The sequence below is a fragment of the Bombina bombina genome, chromosome 3, assembly GCF_027579735.1.
Source record: "Bombina bombina isolate aBomBom1 chromosome 3, aBomBom1.pri, whole genome shotgun sequence".
Classification (NCBI taxonomy): Eukaryota; Metazoa; Chordata; class Amphibia; order Anura; family Bombinatoridae; genus Bombina; species Bombina bombina.
Window position 1 is genome coordinate 26,394,223 of NC_069501.1, and position 21,614 is coordinate 26,415,836.

At 41.2% G+C, this 21,614-nt stretch overlaps 1 protein-coding gene across 1 annotated transcript in view; it reads right to left on the reverse strand.

Annotated features, from left to right (window-relative positions):
* PTGFRN (prostaglandin F2 receptor inhibitor) overlaps positions 1-21,614 on the reverse strand; it is a 188,335-nt gene that overhangs the window by 82,982 nt on the left and 83,739 nt on the right. Inside the window, exon 2 of the mRNA XM_053705760.1 lies at positions 12,051-12,419. Coding sequence (XP_053561735.1) covers positions 12,051-12,419 — 369 coding nt within the window. The remainder of the gene's footprint in view (positions 1-12,050; positions 12,420-21,614) is intronic.

Genomic DNA, 21,614 nt, shown 5'->3' on the forward strand with positions numbered 1-21,614 from the left:
GTTTAGCTTTCAACTAAGAATATTAAGAGAACAAAGCAAAATTGGTGATAAAAGTAAATTGGAAAGTTGTTAAAAATTACATGCCCTATTTGAATCATGAAAAAAAAATTGGACTTGACTGTCCCTTTAATGTTTTGAAATGAAACTACCTTAGGTAAAAAAACAAAAACATAGTGAGTCCCGAGAATTCCCTTCTTGTGATGAAAAGTAAGATAAGGAGTTTCACAAGAAAGTACGAAAAGTTCGTCCACATCAGCAACTGAACATCTGGATCATGCATAGGCTTAAAAGGAGCAACTTGCAAAACTCTCAAAACCAGATAAAGATTCTAAGGGGGAGACACTCGTTTAAAAACTGGTCTAACAAGAGCCTTATCAGGTAACCTCACTAGCTTTTGATGATTTTGTTTTGTTGATTTCGTTCTGACACTGAAACGATCACACCTATGTGCTCAAAGTCAGAAACAAACTAAAAAAAGGCTCTCGTCTTCAACTGATTCTTGGGAACATGCGGCAGAAGAAACCTTCCCTGAGGGGGTCTGGTGCAAAAATCTATCCAGTAAACCCGGGGAAGCTATATTTAATACCCATGGATGCGAGCCAGGCCTTCTGGAACAGGATCAATCTGCTCCTACTAGATTTATTTCTGGATTGGCATCTTCATTCTGACTTAGAAGGGGTGGCAGACTTTTTGGATTGCTTGGACTTGTTACAAGAATTTCCAGGAAGACTTTGAGGAGTCTGGCTTTTGATTTGAAAAAGATTATTTTGTTCCTAAACTGATGAAAGGAACGAAAACTATCTTCTGGCCTAGATTTTCCCTGAGGCACCTTTATCACTAGTCACTGTGGAAATAACTGCACCCAATACTGGATCAAAGGGAATCTTTCCTTGAAAAGGAAGAGACAAAAGTCTACTCTAAGAAACCATATCCTTTAACCAGTGCTTTAGTGACAAAACTCTTCTAGCTAGAACAGCCAATGCTGCATTCTTAGTATTTATAAAAAAAAATTTACTACGGTTAATCGACAAATAAAAGATCAGGCTTTCTTGATGATTTTAAGGCGTTCTTGGATCTCTCCTCTGAGACCATTTCTTGTAACGCATCACATCGAAGTGTAATCGCACTAGCCACACATGCTATACTGACCGCTGACTTGAATAAAAACCCAGCTTGCAGAAAGCCTATTCTATGGTAAGCTTCCAACTGTCTGTCCTTGGGATCTTTGAACAGATCAATTGTTCTCTTAGCCAGAGTAGAAATAGTTCCATCTACTTTGAAAATGGTTTACTAAAGTTTGACTTTGGAGAGAGAGGAAACGTCTTTTTAAAAACTTTGGAGAAGAAATGAATGGAATACCTGGCTTATTCCATTCCTTAGAAATAATTTCCAAAATAGCATTAGGAACCCTTTGCTGGTTTAGACTATGGTTTAAGCAATAGATCCAATTTAACTGACTGATCTTCTCTGAAGAAAATGGCTCTTGAATGCTCAAAATTAACTTTACTTCACACATTAGAGAATGTAGATGTTCCATATTAAAAATAAAAGTAGATTCTAAATCCTGTTCTGATGCAGAGCCCTGGTCCTCAGAAAGTAGTTACCCTTCAGAAGAGAACTTAGATTTATTAGAATCTAACACTTTTTAGCCCTAAAGGAAGCAGGTAGACCTGACACTGCAGCGAACTTAGCCTCAGGATGAAGGCGTATGCCCTTACTTGAAGAAAACCATGGCTACCAACACCTCAGTGATAGTAGAGCAGAGACATTCTTTGAATCCTGGAGACACACTCAGAGATGCAGGACAAAGCAAGCTTGAAAGGCCAATACAACGTCTGGTGTGCTAAGGTGTGACCCCTGTCACCTCTGTGACAGCAGAGTTGAAGATGGGCAACGCTGAGAGAAAAAAAAAAGGAAAATGCAGAAGCACAAAGAGTGTAAAAGAATTTCTTAAGTACTAGGCGCTTGAAAACGAGCTGCGAGCACCAAGGATATATAATAAATATAATAGTGAGCTTGAAACCTTTACATTGATCAGTCCCTGACCCGTCTCCTACTTCAATGGTGCCTATAGACTACAAGAAAAAAGCTGCACACACCAAGAATATTATCTACAATAGAATAGCACGCCCCTGACCTTACACATGCCTAATTAGTGTTACCGGAGCTCCCTGTATGCAGCACGCAGACAGCACAGATAAAAGTGTTGTGGCTGGAGCGGCTAGCAAGAACATAATGCACCCAGTAATAAAATAAAAACATGAATATGCTGAAAAGAGGAGCCTCGCAAATCATGAGACCCTAGCAGAAGTGAAACACCCCCCATATTGATGTAAGTACTGCCTAAGTACCCTGTGTGCTGACCCACAATCAGTCCCCTGGCTATGATGTACACTACTTCTAGCCTGTGGGCTATGCGAGTGCTGATGGTACTTACCCGAGAGCACCAATGCCACTGTGCTTATCCAGCTGCAAGAGTCCTGCTACCAGTAGCCGTGCTTATCCAGCTGCAAGAGTCCTGCTACCAGTAGCCGTGCTCATCCAGCTGCAAGAGTCCTGCTACCAGTAGCCGTGCTTATCCAGCTGCAAGAGTCCTGCTACCAGTAGCAAAGCTCATCCAGCTGCAAGAGTCCTGCTACCAGTAGCCAAGCTCATCCAGCTGCAAGAGTCCTGCTACCAGTAGCCGTGCTTATCCAGCTGCAAGAGTCCTGCTACCAGTAGCCGTGCTCATCCAGCTGCAAGAGTCCTGCTACCAGTAGCCGTGCTCATCCAGCTGCAAGAGTCCTGCTACCAGTAGCCGTGCTTATCCAGCTGCAAGAGTCCTGCTACCAGTAGCAAAGCTCATCCAGCTGCAAGAGTCCTGCTACCAGTAGCCGTGCTCATCCAGCTGCAAGAGTCCTGCTACCAGTAGCCGTGCTCATCCAGCTGCAAGAGTCCTGCTACCAGTAACCAAGCTCATCCAGCTGCAAGAGTCCTGCTACCAGTAGCCGTGCTCATCCAGCTGCAAGAGTCCTGCTACCAGTAGCCAAGCTCATCCAGCTGCAAGAGTCCTGCTACCAGTAGCCGTGCTCATCCAGCTGCAAGAGTCCTGCTACCAGTAGCCGTGCTCATCCAGCTGCAAGAGTCCTGCTACCAGTAGCCAAGCTCATCCAGCTGCAAGAGTCCTGCTACCAGTAGCCAAGCTCATCCAGCTGCAAGAGTCCTGCTACCAGTAGCCGTGCTTATCCAGCTGCAAGAGTCCTGCTACCAGTAGCTGTGCTTATCCAGCTGCAAGAGTCCTGCTACCAGTAGCCGTGCTTATCCAGCTGCAAGAGTCCTGCTACCAGTAGCCGTGCTCATCCAGCTGCAAGAGTCCTGCTACCAGTAGCCGTGCTCATCCAGCTGCAAGAGTCCTGCTACCAGTAGCCGTGCTCATCCAGCTGCAAGAGTCCTGCTACCAGTAGCCGTGCTTATCCAGCTGCAAGAGTCCTGCTACCAGTAGCCATGCTTATCCAGCTGCAAGAGTCCTGCTACCAGTAGCCGTGCTTATCCAGCTGCAAGAGTCCTGCTACCAATAGCCAAGCTCATCCAGCTGCAAGAGTCCTGCTACCAGTAGCCGTGCTTATCCAGCTGCAAGAGTCCTGCTACCAGTAGCCAAGCTCATCCAGGTGAGTATAAACTAACCAAGTATTAATATTAGGAAGTACCTCGATGAGACCAAAATAAGGGGGCTGGAGGATTAAATAGACACCTCTGGCAGGCTTCCCACAACAGAATTACGTGGTTCTCCTTTTCTACCCTTTGTCCTATTCTGGGATCTCTAAGGGGGAAATGGTCCTCACTCAAATCCGAGCACCACTTTCCACAATGAATCTCTAGTACCTCAATATTTCACCTGACTCCTGTGGATTGGACACAAAACCACGACTGGGAGGTAGAGGGAAGTGGGAGGGATTGCTTTTGGTGGGTTGGAAGTTTTACCTCCCTCCTTGTAGACTAGAGTTTAATCCCAGAAGCTACAGCTCATGGACTCTCACTACCTTATGAAAGAAAAATAAAAGGAAATTTATGCTTACCTGATACATTTATTTATTTTACGATATGACGAGTCCACGGATTTCATCCTTACTTATGGGATATCGCCTCCAGGTCAGCAGGAGGAGGCAAAGAGCACCACAGCAGAGCTGTATATATAGCTCCTCCCTTTCCTCCCACTCCAGTCATTCGACCGAAGTTAGGAAGAGAAAGGAAAAGCCAAGGTGCAGAGGTGACTGAAGTTTAACAAAAATAAAGACCTCTCTTAGAAAATGACAGGGTGGGCCGTGGACTCGTCATATCGTAAAATTAATAAATTTATCAGGTAAGCATAAATTTCCTTTTCTTTTACAAGATATGACGAGTCCACGGATTTCATCCTTACTTATGGGATACAATACCAAAGCTATAGGACACGGATGAAAGGGAGGGACAAGACAGGAACCTAAACGGAAGGCACCACTGCTTGAAGAACTTTTCTCCCAAAAACAGCCTCGGACGAGGCAAAAGTATCAAATTTGTAAAATTTGGAAAAAGCTTGAAGAGACGACCAAGTTGCAGCCTTGCAAATCTGTTCAACAGAAGCATCATTTTTAAATTCCCATAAGGAAGCCACAGCCCTAGTAGAATGAGCCGTAATTTTTTCAGGAGGCTGCTGTCCAGCAGTCTCGTATGCAAAACGGATGATACTCTTCAGCCAAAAAGAAAGAGGTAGCCGTAGATTTCTAACCCCTACGCTTTCCTAGAAAAGACAACAAATAATGAAGATGATTGACGAAATTCTTTAGTCGCCTGCAAGTAAAACTTCAGGGCACGGACCACGTCCAAGTTATGTAACAGACTCTCCTTCTTAGAAGAAGGATTAGGACACAATGAAGGAATACTGATTTCCTGATTAATATTTTTGTTGGAAACAACCTTAGGAAGAAAACCAGGTTTGGTACGTAACACTACCTTATCGGAATGAAAAATAAGGTAAGGAGAATCACATTGTAATGCTGAAAGCTCAGTAACTCTGCGAGCAGAAGAAATAGCAACCAAAAATAAAACTTTCCAAGATGATAACTTAATATCTATGGAATGCATAGGTTCAAACGGAACCCCTTGAAGAACCTTAAGAACTAGATTCAAACTCCAAGGAGGATCAATAGGTCTAAACACAGGCCTGATCCTAGTCAGAGCCTGTCAAAAAGATTGTACATCCGGAATATCTGCCAGACGTTTGTGTAGCAAAATAGATAAAGCAGAAATCTGTCCCTTTAAGGAACTTGCTGATAACCCTTTCTCCAATCCTTCTTGGAGAAAGGACAAAATCCTAGGAATCCTAATCTTACTCCATGATTAGCCCCTGGATTCGCACCAATAAAGATATTTACGCCATATCTTATGGTAAATCTTTCTAGTAACAGGCTTGCGCGCCCGGATCAAGGTATCAATGACCGCATCAGAGAACCCTCGCTTAGATAAAATCAAGCACTCAATCTCCAATCAGTCAGCTGCAGAGAAATTAGATTAGGATGATGGAAGGGTCCCTGAATGAGAAGGTCCTGCCTCAATGGAAGCTTCCACGTCGGTAGAGAGGACATGTCCACCAGATCGGCATACCAAGTCCTGCGAGGCCATGCAGGAGCGATGAGAATCACCGAAGCCCTCTCCTGTTTGACTCGAGCAATCACCCGGGGAAGGAGAGCAAACGGTGGAAACACATAAGCTAGGTTGAACGGCCAAGGCATCTATCAGTTCGGCCTGAGGATCCATGGTCCTGGATCCGTATCTCAGGAGCTTGGCATTCTGACGAGACGCCATAAGATCCAGTTCCGGTCTGCCCCATCTGAGAATTAGGGTGGCAAAGACCTCCGGATGGAGTTCCCATTCCCCCGGATGAAACGTCTGTCTGCTCAAAAAATCCGCTTCCCAGTTGTCCACTCCTGGGATGTAGATTGCTGACATAACAAGAGTGAGCCTCTGCCCACCGAATTATCTTGGATACTTCTGTCATCGCGAAGGAACTCCTTGTTCCTCCCTGATGATTGATGTAAGCCACAGTCGTGATGTTGTCTGACTGAAATCGGATGAATTTGGCCAAAGCCAACTGAGGCCAAGCCTGAAGCGCATTGAATATTGCTCTCAACTCCAGAATATTGATGGGAAGTAGAGACTCCAACCGAGTCCACACACTCTGAGCCTTCAGGGAATTCCAGACTGCACCCCATCCTAGTAGGCTTGCGTCCGTTGTCACTATCACCCATGAGGGTCTGCGGAAGCACGTCCCAGATCTGAGGAGACAAATTTGCATAATCGCCATTCCATTGTCTGAGCATGCTCAGTTGTAGAGGTCTGAGATGAAAACAAGCAAACGGAATGATGTCCATTGCAGCCACCATCAATCCAATTGCCTCCATGCACTGAGCCACTGATGGCCGAGGATTGGACTGAAGGGATCGGCATGTATTCAGAATCTTTAACTTTCTGACTTCCGTCAAAAAGATTTTCATGGATAGAGAGTCTATTAGAGTTCCCAGGAAAGGAACCCTTGTCTGTGGAATTAGTGAACTCTTTTCTAGATTCACCTTCCACCCGTGAGTCCTTAGAAAGGATAGAGCAATGTCGGTATGAGACTTTGTCAGCTGATAAGACGACGCCTGGATCAGAATATCGTCCAGATACGGTGCCACTGCAATGGCCCGCGGCTTGAGAACCGCCAGCAGAGACCCTAAAACCTTTGTGAAGATTCTGGGTGCCGTGGCCAACCCGAAAGGAAGGGCCACGAACTGAAAATGTTTGTCCAGAAAGGCAAACCTCAGGAACTTGTGATGATCTCTGTGGATAGGAATATGAAGATATGCATCCTTTAAGTCCACGGTAGTCATATATTGACCCTCCTGGATCAATGGAAGAATTGTCCGAATAGTCTCCATCTTGAAGGATGGAACTCTGAGAAACTTATTTAGACTCTTGAGGTCTAAAATTGGTTGGAACGTTCCCTCTTTTTTGGGAACCACAAAAAGATTTGAGTATAAAACCCTGCCCCTGTTCCTGTATGGGAACGGGACAAATTACTCCCATAGTGGAGAGGTCTCTTACACAACTTAAGAACGCCTCTCTTCATCTGGTCTACAGACAATCGTGAAAGAAGAAACCTTCCCCTTGGGAAGGAATTTTTGAACTCCAACTGATACCCTTGAGACACGATTTCTAGTGTCCAGGGATCCTGAACGTCTCTTATCCAAGCCTGGACAAAGAAAGTCTGCCCCCAACTAGACCCGGTAAAGGATCGGGGGCCGCCCCTTCATGCTGTCTTGGCAGCAGCAGCGGGTTGTTTACCTTTGTTCCAAGCCTGGTTGGATCTCCAGGTGGGCTTGGCTTGTGAATAATTCCCTTCCTGTTTAGCAGAAGAGGAAGGGGGGACTCCTTTGAAATTACGAAAGGAACGAAAATTACTCTGTCGTCCCCTTTGCTTAGATGTTTTGTCTTGAGGGAGGAGATGACCCTTACCTCCCATAATATCAGAAATTATTTCTTTCAAGTCAGGCCCGAATAGGGTCTTACCATTGAAAGGAATAGCCAAAAGTTTGGATTTAGAGGATACATCTGCAGACCAAGATTTTAATCATAAAGCTCTTCATGCTAAGATGAAGAATCCCGAACTCTTAGCCGCTAATTTGATGATCTGAAAGGAAGCATCCGTAATAAAAGAATTAGCCAGCTTAAGGGCCATAATTCTGTCCTGTATTTCCTCTAAAGAGGTCTCAGTTCTAAGAGACTCTTCTAGAGTCTCAAACCAAAAAGCAGCCGCAGTCGTGACTGTTACAATGCAGGCCGCCGGTTGAAATAAAAACCCTTGATGAACATAGAGTTTTTTGAGAAGACCCTCCAACTTCTTCCATGGGGTCTTTGAAAGCACAACTGTCCACGTAGGGATAGTCGTACGCTTCGCCAGGGTAGAGATAGCTCCCTCCACCTTAGGGACCGTCTGCCAAGAGTCCCGAACGGTGTCAGCTATAGGGTACATTTTCTTAAAAATAGGGGAAGGGGAGAACGGGATACCCCGTCTTTCCCATTCCCTTGCAATAATTTCCGAAATTTTCTTAGGAACCGGAAAAACATCGGAATAAGAAGGGACCTCTAAGTATTTGGAATATAAAGAGAACAAATCATATGTACTTCTGCGCAACAAGGAAAATCAAAAATACAGAAAAATAAACTTTTCAAGTCTGTTGTAAACAAAGTTCAAAAGGATGTAAAATGTAGTCTATTCAGGCAAGGATAAGGTATAGGTGTCCTATTACCGGATATTACCTCAATCTTATGAGGTAATGTATGGTCACGTAGGGATTGTGGTAGTTAGGTGGTCCGTGGTTCAAACAGTGTCACTGTAGAGGTTAAAGACTTTGATGCTGGCTTGTGTATGGTATTCTCCTTTCGGAAACTTCCAAGACCTTGTATAGTGGACTTGGTACCTCTTGTTGGTATGGTATTTTTAGTCAGCCGGTCTTTCTCCGATTTCTCAGTGGGAGGTATTGTAGAAAGAAAGAAGAAGAAAATATATAGCGTGATACGGTTTAAAAATAATGTTTATTTACACTCTAAAAGATAGGAATTGCACTCACATTTTGTACCCTCAATCATATATGAGGTAAGTATTGTCACATCAAGATATATGTAGGCAAGGAACACTTCTGGATAATTGCATGAAGAACTCACTTAATCAGGGTAAGTATAATTCCACAATCCAACCATGTCAAAGTCAATGTTCCTTAAAAACAGGGGTTTAGGAGCAGGGTAATCTGAAGAGGCGTTATGCCAAGGATATCACACAAAGAATTCTTAATGGTATATCGATAAAAACCAGGTAATAGTATCTGATTAATGCGGCAAAGGATGTTGTAGCAAAAAAGCAAAAGTGTACTATTGTTCAGTAGTGACAGGCACAGAGCACTTAGTAACAATAGTACTATAGATATTACCAGTGTCTTACAGCAATAAATTGTGGGTCACCACTCAAACCCAAAAAGAGTACCTGGTGTGCTGTGAACGATCCGACCGTCTGCAGCAAGTCGGATATGAGACACAGCACCACTGACCACTGGCAGGTGTGGCAATACTGTTTCTCCTCGCTCATTTGAAACGCAAACCGGCTCCCTTTGTTTTCACCGCTCACACGCCCGCTCCATCAATGAGACCTCCCTCGCTCTATCGGAGCCGGTCAGTGGTGCTGTGTCTCATATCCGACTTGCTGCAGACGGTCGGATCGTTCACAGCACACCAGGTACTCTTTTGGGGTTTTTAGTTCTTTTTTAGTATCACGCTATGTATTTTCTTCTTCTTTCTTTCTACAATACCTCCCACTGAGAAATCGGAGAAAGACCGGCTGACGAAAAATACCATACCAACAAGAGGTACCAAGTCCACTATACAAGGTCTTGGAAGTTTCCGAAAGGAGAATACCATACACAAGCCAGCATCGAAGTCTTTAACCTCTACAGTGACACTGTTTGAACCACGGACCACCTAACTACCACAATCCCTACGTGACCATACATTACCTCATAAGATTGAAGTAATATCCGGTAAGAGGATACCTATACCTTATCCTTGCCTGAATAGACTACATTTTACATCCTTTTGAACTTTAATTGTTTACAACAGACTTTGAAAAGTACATATGATTTGTTCTCTTTATATTCCATTTTTCACAGTGTAAGGGGTACACTGGGATCTTACCTTCTTGCTGCACTATTCCCGTCATAAATATTGGTTTTTAGATACTCTAATTAGCCAGGGAATATCTAAATAGAAGGGAGTATATACACCTCCCAGGAGTGTACATTGAGACACACACAGTTCTATTTCACTCTTTACAACAGTGAGTTTGGACATTGCGATCCAACTTGAGCGCTGGTACTTTTTCTTTATTAACAAACCTCTAAGTATTTGTCCATCTTACTCAATTTCTCTGGTGGGACCACAATAGAGTCACAGCCGTCCAGAGTCACCAAAACCTCTCGCAGCAAAAGACGGAGGTGTTCAAGGTTAAATCTGAAGGACATGACATCCGAATCTGTCGGAGGCAATGCACTTCCTGAGTCAGACAGTTCCTCCTCAGACAGGGCCTCCCTACCCCCCCAATTCAGAGCCGTGGGAGGGTACATCGGAGATAGCCATCAAAGCATCAGAAGTCGCAGGGACCACATGGGTCTCTGTCCTACTGCGTTTGCCTTGTAAAACTGGCAACTTAGATAAAACTTCTGTAAGAGTGGATGACATAACTGCAGCCATATCCTGCAGAGTGAATGAAGTGGACGCAGTTGAAGAACACAGCATCGCCTGAGCGGGCGTTAAAGGTTGTGACGCTTGGGGAGAAAGTTGCGGCATACTCTGAGTCTCATCAGGCTGAGAAACATCCTTAGATACACTTGTATTAAAGAAAATTTGTTCTTTAAACTGTAAAGCCCTCTCAGTACATGAGGGACAAAAAGGGATAGGGGGTTCCACATTGGCATCTAAACACATAGAACATGTACTTTCCTGAAGGTCAGCCATTATAAACAAACCAGCAATAGCAATATTGGTTGTTTAAATGTGATTAAAAACAAACTCTTTTAGAAAATTTGTTGAAAAGCGATGTACTGTGCCTTTAAAAATTAAAACCGTATAGTTTTTTACTGCTCCGCAATAAACATGTAATAACAGGGAAGCACCACAAGACTTTTAGAAGGTTGTCCTGTATTCTGTACAGTCAATTATGTATAAAGCCTTATAGACTAATTTAAACACTGCACCTCGCCACAGCTCTGCTGCGGTGCCTACCTGCCCCCACGAGTCCCTGAATAGACCTCCGTGAACGGCGCTCCTAAAACCGCTTGAGAGATTGCTAACACAAGCAGTCTTAGGCCACACCGGAGCTCTAAGAACCTCTCAACAGTCAGGATCCGGAAAGCAAGTGCGCGTCTCAGCGCGCGAAACGCTAAGCCCCGCCCATCGTGGGCGGAATTAAGTCCCCGGCCTCCTGAATAATATTTTAGTAAGAACCGCATGGGAATAAAAATGTCGGAAACCAATTTGGCCGAAGCCATGCAATCAACAAGATAAGAGTTGTCAATGTGCCCCCACAAAACACACTCTCCTGTCCAACCATTAAATCATTAAAAGTTAATGTCAGGACAATTAGCTGCCACAATCTCCCAGCGTCAAGCCCCTGAACACATCCACCTGATTAAACCTTTATTAGGGTCCTGATAGCACCTGCTGTACTTCACCTAATAAAGAGGGGATACCCATGCACACAATCTTACCCTGTGCAAATTGATTACCCCTTCCCAGTATAGGGAATAAGTGCCAGTCTGTTCTGAGATACTACAGTCTCCCCAGAAGTAAATGACTGTACATACCTTAATACTGAACGCAGTATGAGGCTGTCCCACACAATGAAGATGTTCTTTTCCTCACCTCCAGCAAATCTGTGTGGACAAACAGGGTCTTAGATAATATCTGCTAAGACCATCAGCAGGGCAGCAATCAATATGGGAGTCACTTGAAAGAATGAAAGTCTCCCCAGTCCATTGATTAAAGCCTGTAGCTCTAGCCCTGAGAAAAATAGCACACACTGGTACCATTTAAAAATAATAAACTCTTGATTGAAGAAACTAAACACCTCACTTTACCTCTTCCTATCACTAACACAGGCAAAGAGAATGACTGGAGTGGGAGGGAAGGGAGGAGCTATATATACAGCTCTGCTGTGGTGCTCTTTGCCTCCTCCTGCTGACCAGGAGGCGATATCCCAGAAGGATGAAATCCGTGGACTCGTCATATCTTGTAAAAGAAATCAAGGTTTTCTTTTATATAATTTCTTATCCTTCTGCTCTTACAAGGTATACAATAAAGCTGCAGGAAAGCAACAAGGATAGACTATGTCAGGCTGCCCCCGATCAAGTTAATTTGTTCAGATTTAACACTGTGGCCCCCACCATCTGGAGCATGTCATAAATGTCCAACTCATTAACATGCAGTTTCCCTGCCCCATGCGTATTTACCTTTCAGGACAACGCTGTCTTCATAATTCCCACTGTAGGTCGCATCTGTGCTGGGCGTAGAGCAGATGTACGCTCCTTCGTCAGATGGCGTCACCTGCTTGATACGTAGCATCACTGCGCTGCTGCTGACCCTCAGTAACTGGATATCATTGGATCTCACTCTACTTTTATACAATGAGTTTGAGAATCCGGGGTCCCAGGTGCTAAGCACTTCCAGAGGAGTATTCCCAGTGTTGGAAAATTTCCATTCAAAGTTCTGCTCACGGGGACCCTCATAATCACTAACATTACAGGGGATGGAGACTTCTGTGCCTGCAACCCGGAAAAGCGGACCAGTGGGAACACGAACTATACGTGACCAGACCGCACCTGGTGGGAGAAAAACAAAGAAAAGTGAGACGTGCAAAATGCCGGAAAGGAAAAGTAACTGAATAAATGTGTCTTAGTATTTTAAAAACAAAAAAGGTTAAGCTTCGGTATCTTTTAGAGCAGTGGTTGCCAACCGCGGTCCTCAAGGACCCCCAACAGTCCTGGTTTTCATTATAGCTGAACCAGTACACAGGTGAAATAATCAGCTGATGGATGAGAGCAGGTTGGTTACAGATCAGCTGATTACTTCACCTGTGCACTGGTTTAGCTATAATGAAAACCAGGACTGTTGGGGGTCCTTGAGGACCGCGGTTGGCAACCACTGTTTTAGAGAAGTTTTTTTTTTCTAGACTTCTCAGAGAAAAATAAAAGGTAAAAGATTTTCACATGTGAAAAAACACTTAGTCACCCTCAACTTTCACCCCCGTAAGTCTCAGAAAGAGCAAAGGCAGCTTTATTTTATTTAGTGATGGGAACCAGTTCATTTTCAGTAAATCATTATGTGAATACCAATGAATCTTGGGGGGTGCACAGTATCTGTCACTGCTGCCGCCCAAAATATCCCTACTATAGCACTTGCATTGCTCATTTTACACAGACAGTGGGGATAGGCATACTAATGTATGCAAATAATTACTCTCAAAAACACCTATTAACCTCTACCTTGCTGTTTGTTGCCAAGACGCAGCACCAGCACACTGGCTTGTTACAGCGCACCTCAAAGTAGTTAACAGCAACACGTCTGAAGATTTACATATCAATTTCATGCTGGGAAAGCAGAGTTGGATTTAGGGCAGAGCTTACTGTATAGCTGGTTAACTCTCTCCTAACTACATTGCACCAGTGTATGTAACAGATAGTAACAAGGCTAAATAACCCCTCATTAACTGTGCTTAACCGCTACACCAGTTGCCCGCCAGGATCAGATGGGGCACAGAATCAGACAAAGTGCCAGGAGAGCTTCAGCAGGCACCTAGCTGTCCGAAAGGGAAGCAATAGACTAATACTTCCCTACAGCTCTCTGGTAACCAGGGGTTAAAAGTTATATTTTTTTAGTAAATGAATTAACATCTTTATTGCCATTATTATTGTCTTTATGTTCTACTGCTCAAACCAAAGCCTACTGCTCCCCCAGAGCTGATGCAGTTAAATCACTGACCTACAAACTAAGGCTCCCTGTAGCTCTCTGCCATAAACTGCAGCTTTACTAAAGACAGCAGAAAGCATTATGGGGTGAGAGGTGGTGACATATTAAGTAAAGAGGGACAAAGCACGGGGGGGGGGAGAGAAGATAGCAGAGGACACACATTTAATTAAACAGTGATAGAGAGTATGAGAAAGACAAGGAATCAGTTATACCAGCATACACCTAAGGGTATGAGAAAGATAAGGAATCAGCCATAAAACCATATACATAAGGGTATGAGAAAGATAAGGAATCAATTATACCACCATACAAATAAGGGTATGAGAAAGAAAAATAATCAGTTATACCAGCATACACCTAAGGGTATGAGAAAGATAAAGAATCAGTTATACCAGCATACACATAAGGGCATGAGAAAGATAAGGAATCAGTTATACCAGCATACACATAAGGGCATGAGAAAGACAAGGAATCAGTTATACCACCATACACATAAGGGTATGAGAAAGACAAGGAATCAGTTATACCAACATACACATAAGGGTATGAGAAAGACAAGGAAACAGTTATACCACCATACACATAAGGGTATGAGAAAGATAAGGAATCAGTTATACCAGCATACACATAAGTGTATGAGAAAGATAAGGAATCCGTTATACCACCATACACATAAGGGTATGAGAAATATAAGGAATCAGTTATACCACCATACACATAAGGGTGAGAGTAAGACAAGGAATCCGTTATACCACCATACACATAAGGGTATGAGAAAGATAAGGAATCAGTTATACCACCATACAGATAAGTGTATGAGAAAGACAAGGAAACAATTACACCACCATACACATAAGGGTTTGTCAGTGGAGTCAAAGACACAAGCCAGAAGAAACTAATTGGTGGGTCTGGTCAAATTACACTTGTATCACCCAGAATGGAGAAACAGTAATGTCTGGGAAGGTCTGAAAACCAATGGTACAATCCAGGAGACATTGGAGTCTGACAGTATAGGAACCAATAACAGAACCTAGGGACAGAGGTACATTGGTTTCTGCATCATCCTAGACCGTAGTCACAGCACACAGCAAAGAGAGAGATAGTGGAGTCTTGTATAGTATAACCACCAATAGCAGCACAACACTGAGTTGTGGTTGTTAAGGGGTTAAGGCAGTAGGCATCATTTATTTTGCTGCACTTAGACTTTCTACAGAGGCTTAAGGTTAATTCTGCTATTTCTGTGTATTATTGTGCCCTCTCCCTCATGTCTCTAATCATTCGATCTCTTAAGGCGGACAGTCAGTTGTGTCAAAAATCAAAATAGGAAAAACATTCCTTGCAATAGCAGTGGGTATAGCAAGTAGTTTAGGTGTGAATATTATGGTGCATATATAAATATATACAGTATTTAGCTATTAGAGAGGAATATGTACAAGTTTAAGATGGCTGAATCACCGCTATATCATCTTAAGGGAAGTGAAGAAGAGCTACCCACAAACAATTCAAATTTTATATATATATCCAAATGAAAAGAGGAAGCAGCTGTCAAAATAAAACGTCACTTTTATTGGTTCAAATTAATTAAAAGTCCATGGTCAAGTAAACAAATAGCATCCAGAAACGCGTTTCGGCTCTAAGCCGTACTCATAACGGTTTAAAGCATACTATGCACTCCATCTTAAAAAGGGTGTACTAAAAACCCATTGGTTAAAAGGAGACACACCTCACTTTTAGAATTAACAACTGAATGTCTTGTATATATTCCTTCTATTCTGGCAATCAGTTACTATAGGTATATGAGGCTAAAAAGGTATATCATATTGTGATAACCCTGATATTGCATGCATCAATTCTGACAGTATTGTATGCTATGCAATTACATAGTTGTTATATTGATATTATTGTCTGGCAAACACGATCTTGCATTAGGGTAACACATGATAATATGCATATTACAATGACAGTAAAAAGGATATAATAATAGTAGCAAGCATGAAGAATACATTAACCATGTCCTGGTATATGGAATAATTCTATAACACCTGTGGGACAACGATTTATAATTTTTGGCCATAACACGCAGTTACCTCCCTCCCTACTAGATAGTCCCATTCAAGCGTATCTCTACATAAACTATGATATATGCACAATTATAACAGCCAATGGATTGTGACCAATAGTTTGATGGTTTTATAGGTTCTGTATCCTCTAAAGCTTCTCCCAGTAATTAATTAAATCATACTCTGTGTTTAAACCTAGGGGCACCCTGGTGGACAGTTTAAAAATCCACAACATTTCCCTTTGCTCCAAAAGCTCTTGTCCATCTCCTCCACGTTTTGGATGCAGTACTTTGTCAATGTCTTGCCATCTGAAGCCTGTTCTTTGTCATGTTTGTGTACAAAATGCTGCATCAAAGGAGAGGAGGACTTCATTAATTGTGGAAAGATGTTCTATTATTCTAGATCCAATGTCTCGTGTCGTGAGCCCAACATATTGGACCTTACACAATTCACGTTATCAGATATATCCCATAACTTGATGTACAATTTAAATAGTTAATCCGTGACAGTGGATGTGAAGGAATCAGAAACTATTATGTAGTCAAATGGTCTACACCTGGTGCCACCTATACATGCCATTACTTGTTAACCAGGAACTTGTCCTATCCTGGGGTTTACTTTACACTGTGGGTGAGATATAATTGCCCAGGAACTCGATATGAGCACCGTATCCCTTTCTCACACAATCCACTAGTCTATCCGCTGCAATTAACAATCTGAAATGCTTCTTTATGATGCTACATATTTGATTATACTCAGAGCTATAATCTGTGGCAAAAGTCATAATAGTGTTATGATATTCCACTAGGGGATTATTTTCGGTCTGATGACCCCATTATTCCTCTTGATCGATCAGGACACAGGAGTGCTGACACCAGCCTCTTATTAGGGTTGTCCCATATGACGTGTTTGTTTTTCATTTTGATTTTTGACTCTCCATTCGTCCCGTTACCTTGGTAATGCTTACAGCAACCAATGGTATTGTCAGAGGAGGTCCTATCACATGGCATAATAGAGAAGGAGATAATCAACGCCTTTCAGTCTGTTGCACATGGGTGTTTGACAGTGGATGTGTGTATAAGTATGTTTCCCTTACATTGGATGATCTGGATTAAAGGTTGGCGACAGATATTTATGCTGTTTGCGTGTCATTGGGTGCTAGCCACGCCAATGGGCGGTGTCAATAACTAGACACCCTCCGGTTATCATGCACTATGAGGGGGCATGTGCTCAACTCTCGTGTTTACAATTAGTGGGACTATGTGACCGGGAGGTGCGTTTGCATGGTCCAATAAGGAGGCAGTTTTAATGAGGTTTGAATTAGGTCAGTGGATCATATGTTTTTTTTCTATGCTTATTCTGTGTTTTTTTATAGAATGGAGCACTGCTGATGCATCCTGGAGTCACTTGTTATACACTGATGAACACTACATTATGCAACTTATGATTAATTATCACATAAGGATCTGTTTTGTATTTGAATTAATTTTGATAATTGAGTTTGACAGTTTCACACATGCTTAGTTGTTACCATTTGCACACGTTGCTTTCCGATTGGTTAATTGTGTGCGGGAGGGCATAACAGGCCTTTATAAGTTTGTTTTGAACACTGTTTGTCAGAAGAAGGGGTTCTTCACTAAACACTTATATAAATATACACACACACACATACATATATACATATATATATATATATATATATATATATATATATATATATATATATATATATATATATATATATATATATATATATATATATATATATATACACAAATACAAAATTTGTTTTTTTAGCACACCTTACAAAAAGTTTAAATCAACATCTGGGAGTGCTGCCAATATGACCCAGTAATTACACAAACAAAGAGGTATCAGCGCACATCCATTTTCAAAAGCACAACATATTTTTTACTGCTGCAAAAAATTGCCTGCATATACATCAAGAGACAACTATCTTTTTTTAAATAATATTGGGAACTTAGTCACACAATATGGCCATATTTTGCTTAGCCAGTCACCGCTTACAAGGTGCCCCAATTCGACTGGTCCTACTCTGTGAATAAAAAGCCAGGGAGTCTCATTCTATTATGAAGAGTAAAAGCAGGAATGTTTCATCCCTCTGTGGCAAAAGGATTTAGAGTAGGACCAGTCGAATTGGGGCACCTTGTAAGCGGTGACTGGCTAAGCAAAATATGGCCATATTGTGTGACTAAGTTCCCAATATTATTTAAAAAAAGATAGTTGTCTCTTGATGTATATGTAGGCAATTTTTTGCAGCAGTAAAAAATATGTTGTGCTTTTGAAAATGGATGTGCGCGGATACCTCTTTGTTTGTGTAATTACTGGGTCATATTGGCAGCACTCCCAGATGTTGATTTAAACTTTTTGTAAGGTGTGCTAAAAAAACAAATTTTGTATTTGTATTTAAAATTACCAGGGAGACTGACCATCTCCCATTGGTTTAAGCACCCCACCCAAGTTCAGGTGTGCTCATTACAGTGTTAAAGAGTTGTGAATAAAAAGCCAGGGAGTCTCATTCTATTATGAAGAGTAAAAGCAGGAATGTTTCAGCCCTCTGTGGCAAAAGGATTTAGAGTAGGACCAGTCGAATTGGGGCACCTTGTAAGCGGTGACTGGCTAAGCAAAATATGGCCATATTGTGTGACTAAGTTCCCAATATTATTTAAAAAAAGATAGTTGTCTCGATGTATATGCAGGCAATTTTTTGCAGCAGTAAAAAATATGTTGTGCTTTTGAAAATGGATGTGCGCTGATACCCGTTTATATATATATATATATATATATATATATATATATATATATATATATATATATATACACACATACATATATATATATATATATATATACACATACATATATATATATATATATATATATATATATATACATACACACATACATATATATACACACATACATATATATACACACATATATATACATATATATATATATATATATATATTTAGGAAACCCTATCAGGGATATTAATCCCAAATAATATTTAAAATGAGCTACAAATCATTAATCTGTCCTCATTTAAGTTAAATCTTACTCACATTGAAGTTCTAAAATAGAGACTATCTTTTTGTCCCACTAATAAACTGAAAAAATTTTAATTAATAAAAGATCTTCACCTCTTTGCTAGAAAAATAGTTCTCCATCACACTATGCATCAATATAAGTCTGAGCAAATAAAAGATCAGGTATTGCTTTCTTGAGTATTGCTTTAGACTTGATAAAGGAAGGAACTCTTCCGAAAGCTTGTCAACTTATAAATGTATAGTTAGTCCAATAAAAAAAAGTATCATTGCTCAATGCAATACTCTTGTTATTTTGAGATTATATATATATATATATATATATATATATATATATATATATATATATATATATATATATATATATATATATATATATATATATATATATATATATACATACATACACACACACACACACACATACACTAAATAGATAGATAGATAGATAGATATACACACACACACATCCTGTATGAGTGTATGTGTATTAGTTTGTGATTGGTTAGCAACAATCAGGGAAATTACTAATTTGACAAAGCTGCATTATTCATGGCAAACGAAATTACATTATTATGCAGATTACACTTTGGGATTTATGTCCATTTAACTCCTCTAACAAATATAATTCAGACAGTCAGATTACTCACATTATATCTTCTGTAAATAAGGCAGTGCTCTGTACATCAGCTGCTGTTACTGAGAAGGCAAACACCTCCTATAGCCACATGCCAGTCTCACCCTATCCTGGGAGTCAGGGACCTGCTAGAATGTTACTTATTTTTTTATTTATACTCATGTCGTCTAATTTCTATATCATATTGGTATAAAAATCCAATACGTTAGAACTAGAAGTAAATTGTTAAAGGCACATGAAACCCACTTTATCATTCAGATAGAAAACATAAAATTATACTTACCTTATAATTTTCTTTTCTTCAGATGGAAAGAGTCCACAGCTGCATTCATTACTTTTGGGAATTCAGAACCTGGCCACCAGGAGGAGGCAAAGACATCTCAGCCAAAGGCTTAAATACTCCTCCAACTCCCCTCATCCCCCAGTCATTCTGCCGAGGAACAGTAGAAGAAATATCACAGTGAGAAGGTGCCAGAAGAACAAAATTATCGCATAAAAACACGGGCGGGGAGCTGTGGACTCTTTCCATGTGAAGAAAATAAAAGTATCAGGTAAACATAATTTATGTTTTTCTTCATAAATGGAAAGAGTCCACAGCTGCATTGATTACTTTTGGGAAAACAATACCCAAGCTATAGAGGACACTGAATGCAAAAACGGGAGGGTACAAGAAGCGGCCCATTCTGAGGGCACCAGGCCTGAAAACCCCTACCCAACAAAATCCCGCTTCATCCGAAGCCAAGAACAACTTTGAAAAAGAGGAAAAGACCCAAGGACACTGACCCGCAGATAGTCCACAAGCCTTGCTAGAGACCGCAGGCTGTGGTGTGTGGAGTGGTGTGATCCTATTTTTGTTTGTATACTTTGAATAAATCTTGGAACGATTTAATACGCTCGTCTGCTGGCTGTCTTTGTTACCTAATTTCTTGGAGTGTTTGACAGAGGTACGGAAATTGGAGTTATCCGTGGAGGTACACAGCCCTTGCTCCTCATCTGATGCAGAGCTGACCGGTGAGGTGGAGTTCATGGAGACCAGCTGCTATCCCGCGGATGTGGGGCCAGTTCACTGAGTAATCTTAGAGGTGTTTCTTATTACACTACATATTGTTACACTCGACACCTTGTTACAGTCTACACATCTTGTTTATAACCTGGGATACAAGATATTATGCCATTATACAAAAGACTGAGGTTGTATGAGAGTGTGTAACAGCGATCTGTGCTTTATACTGTATACTTTGTGTTTGTAACAACGCCACTATACAGACTGCTTACCGTTACACTGCATGATTTATAAATACACAGATTCATGAGTGTTTTTTCAGCTTTGGAACATATTTGTGATTGTCATCCGCACTTTCTTATACTTGCCTTTAAACAGAAGGTTTTGAATACTTACCTATGCTACAATAGCTATTGGAACATTGTTGCCAACCAATCTTATAACAGGCAAGTTTAAAGGATTATCACCCAAGGGACTTTACAATACAGGTCACTTCTCAGTATAACGTTGTAGAGACCGCAGGAACTAGACTCGACTGAGTCAACAGCCTCCAGGAGACACCATCGTCCAGCAGTCGGTCTACAAACAACACACCCCTTACTAAAAAAACATAATTTATGTAAGAACTTACCTGATAAATTCATTTCTTTCATATTAGCAAGCGTCCATGAGCTAGTGACATATGGGATATACATTCCTACCAGGAGGGGCAAAGTTTCCCAAACCTCAAAATGCCTATAAATACACCCCTCACCACACCCACATTTCAGTTTAACGAATAGCCAAGAAGTGGGGTGATAAGAAAGGAGCGAAAGCATCAAAAAATAAGGAATTGGAATAATTGTGCTTTATACAAAAAAATCATAACCACCACAAAAAGGGTGGGCCTCATGGACTCTTGCTAATATGAAAGAAATTCATTTATCAGGTAAGTTCTTACATAAATTATGTTTTCTTTCATGTAATTAGCAAGAGTCCATGAGCTAGTGACGTATGGGATAGCAGATACCCAAGATGTGGAACTTCCACGCAAGAGTCACTAGAGAGGGAGGGATAAAATAAAGACAGCCAATTTCGCTGAAAAAATAATCCACAACCCAAATCAAAAAGTTTTAATCTTATAATGAAAAAAAATGAAATTATAAGCAGAGGAATCAAACTGAAACAGCTGCCTGAAGTACTTTTCTACCAAAAACTGCTTCAGAAGAAGAGAAAACATCAAAATGGTAGAATTTAGTAAAAGTATGCAAAGAAGACCAAGTTGCTGCTTTGCAAATCTG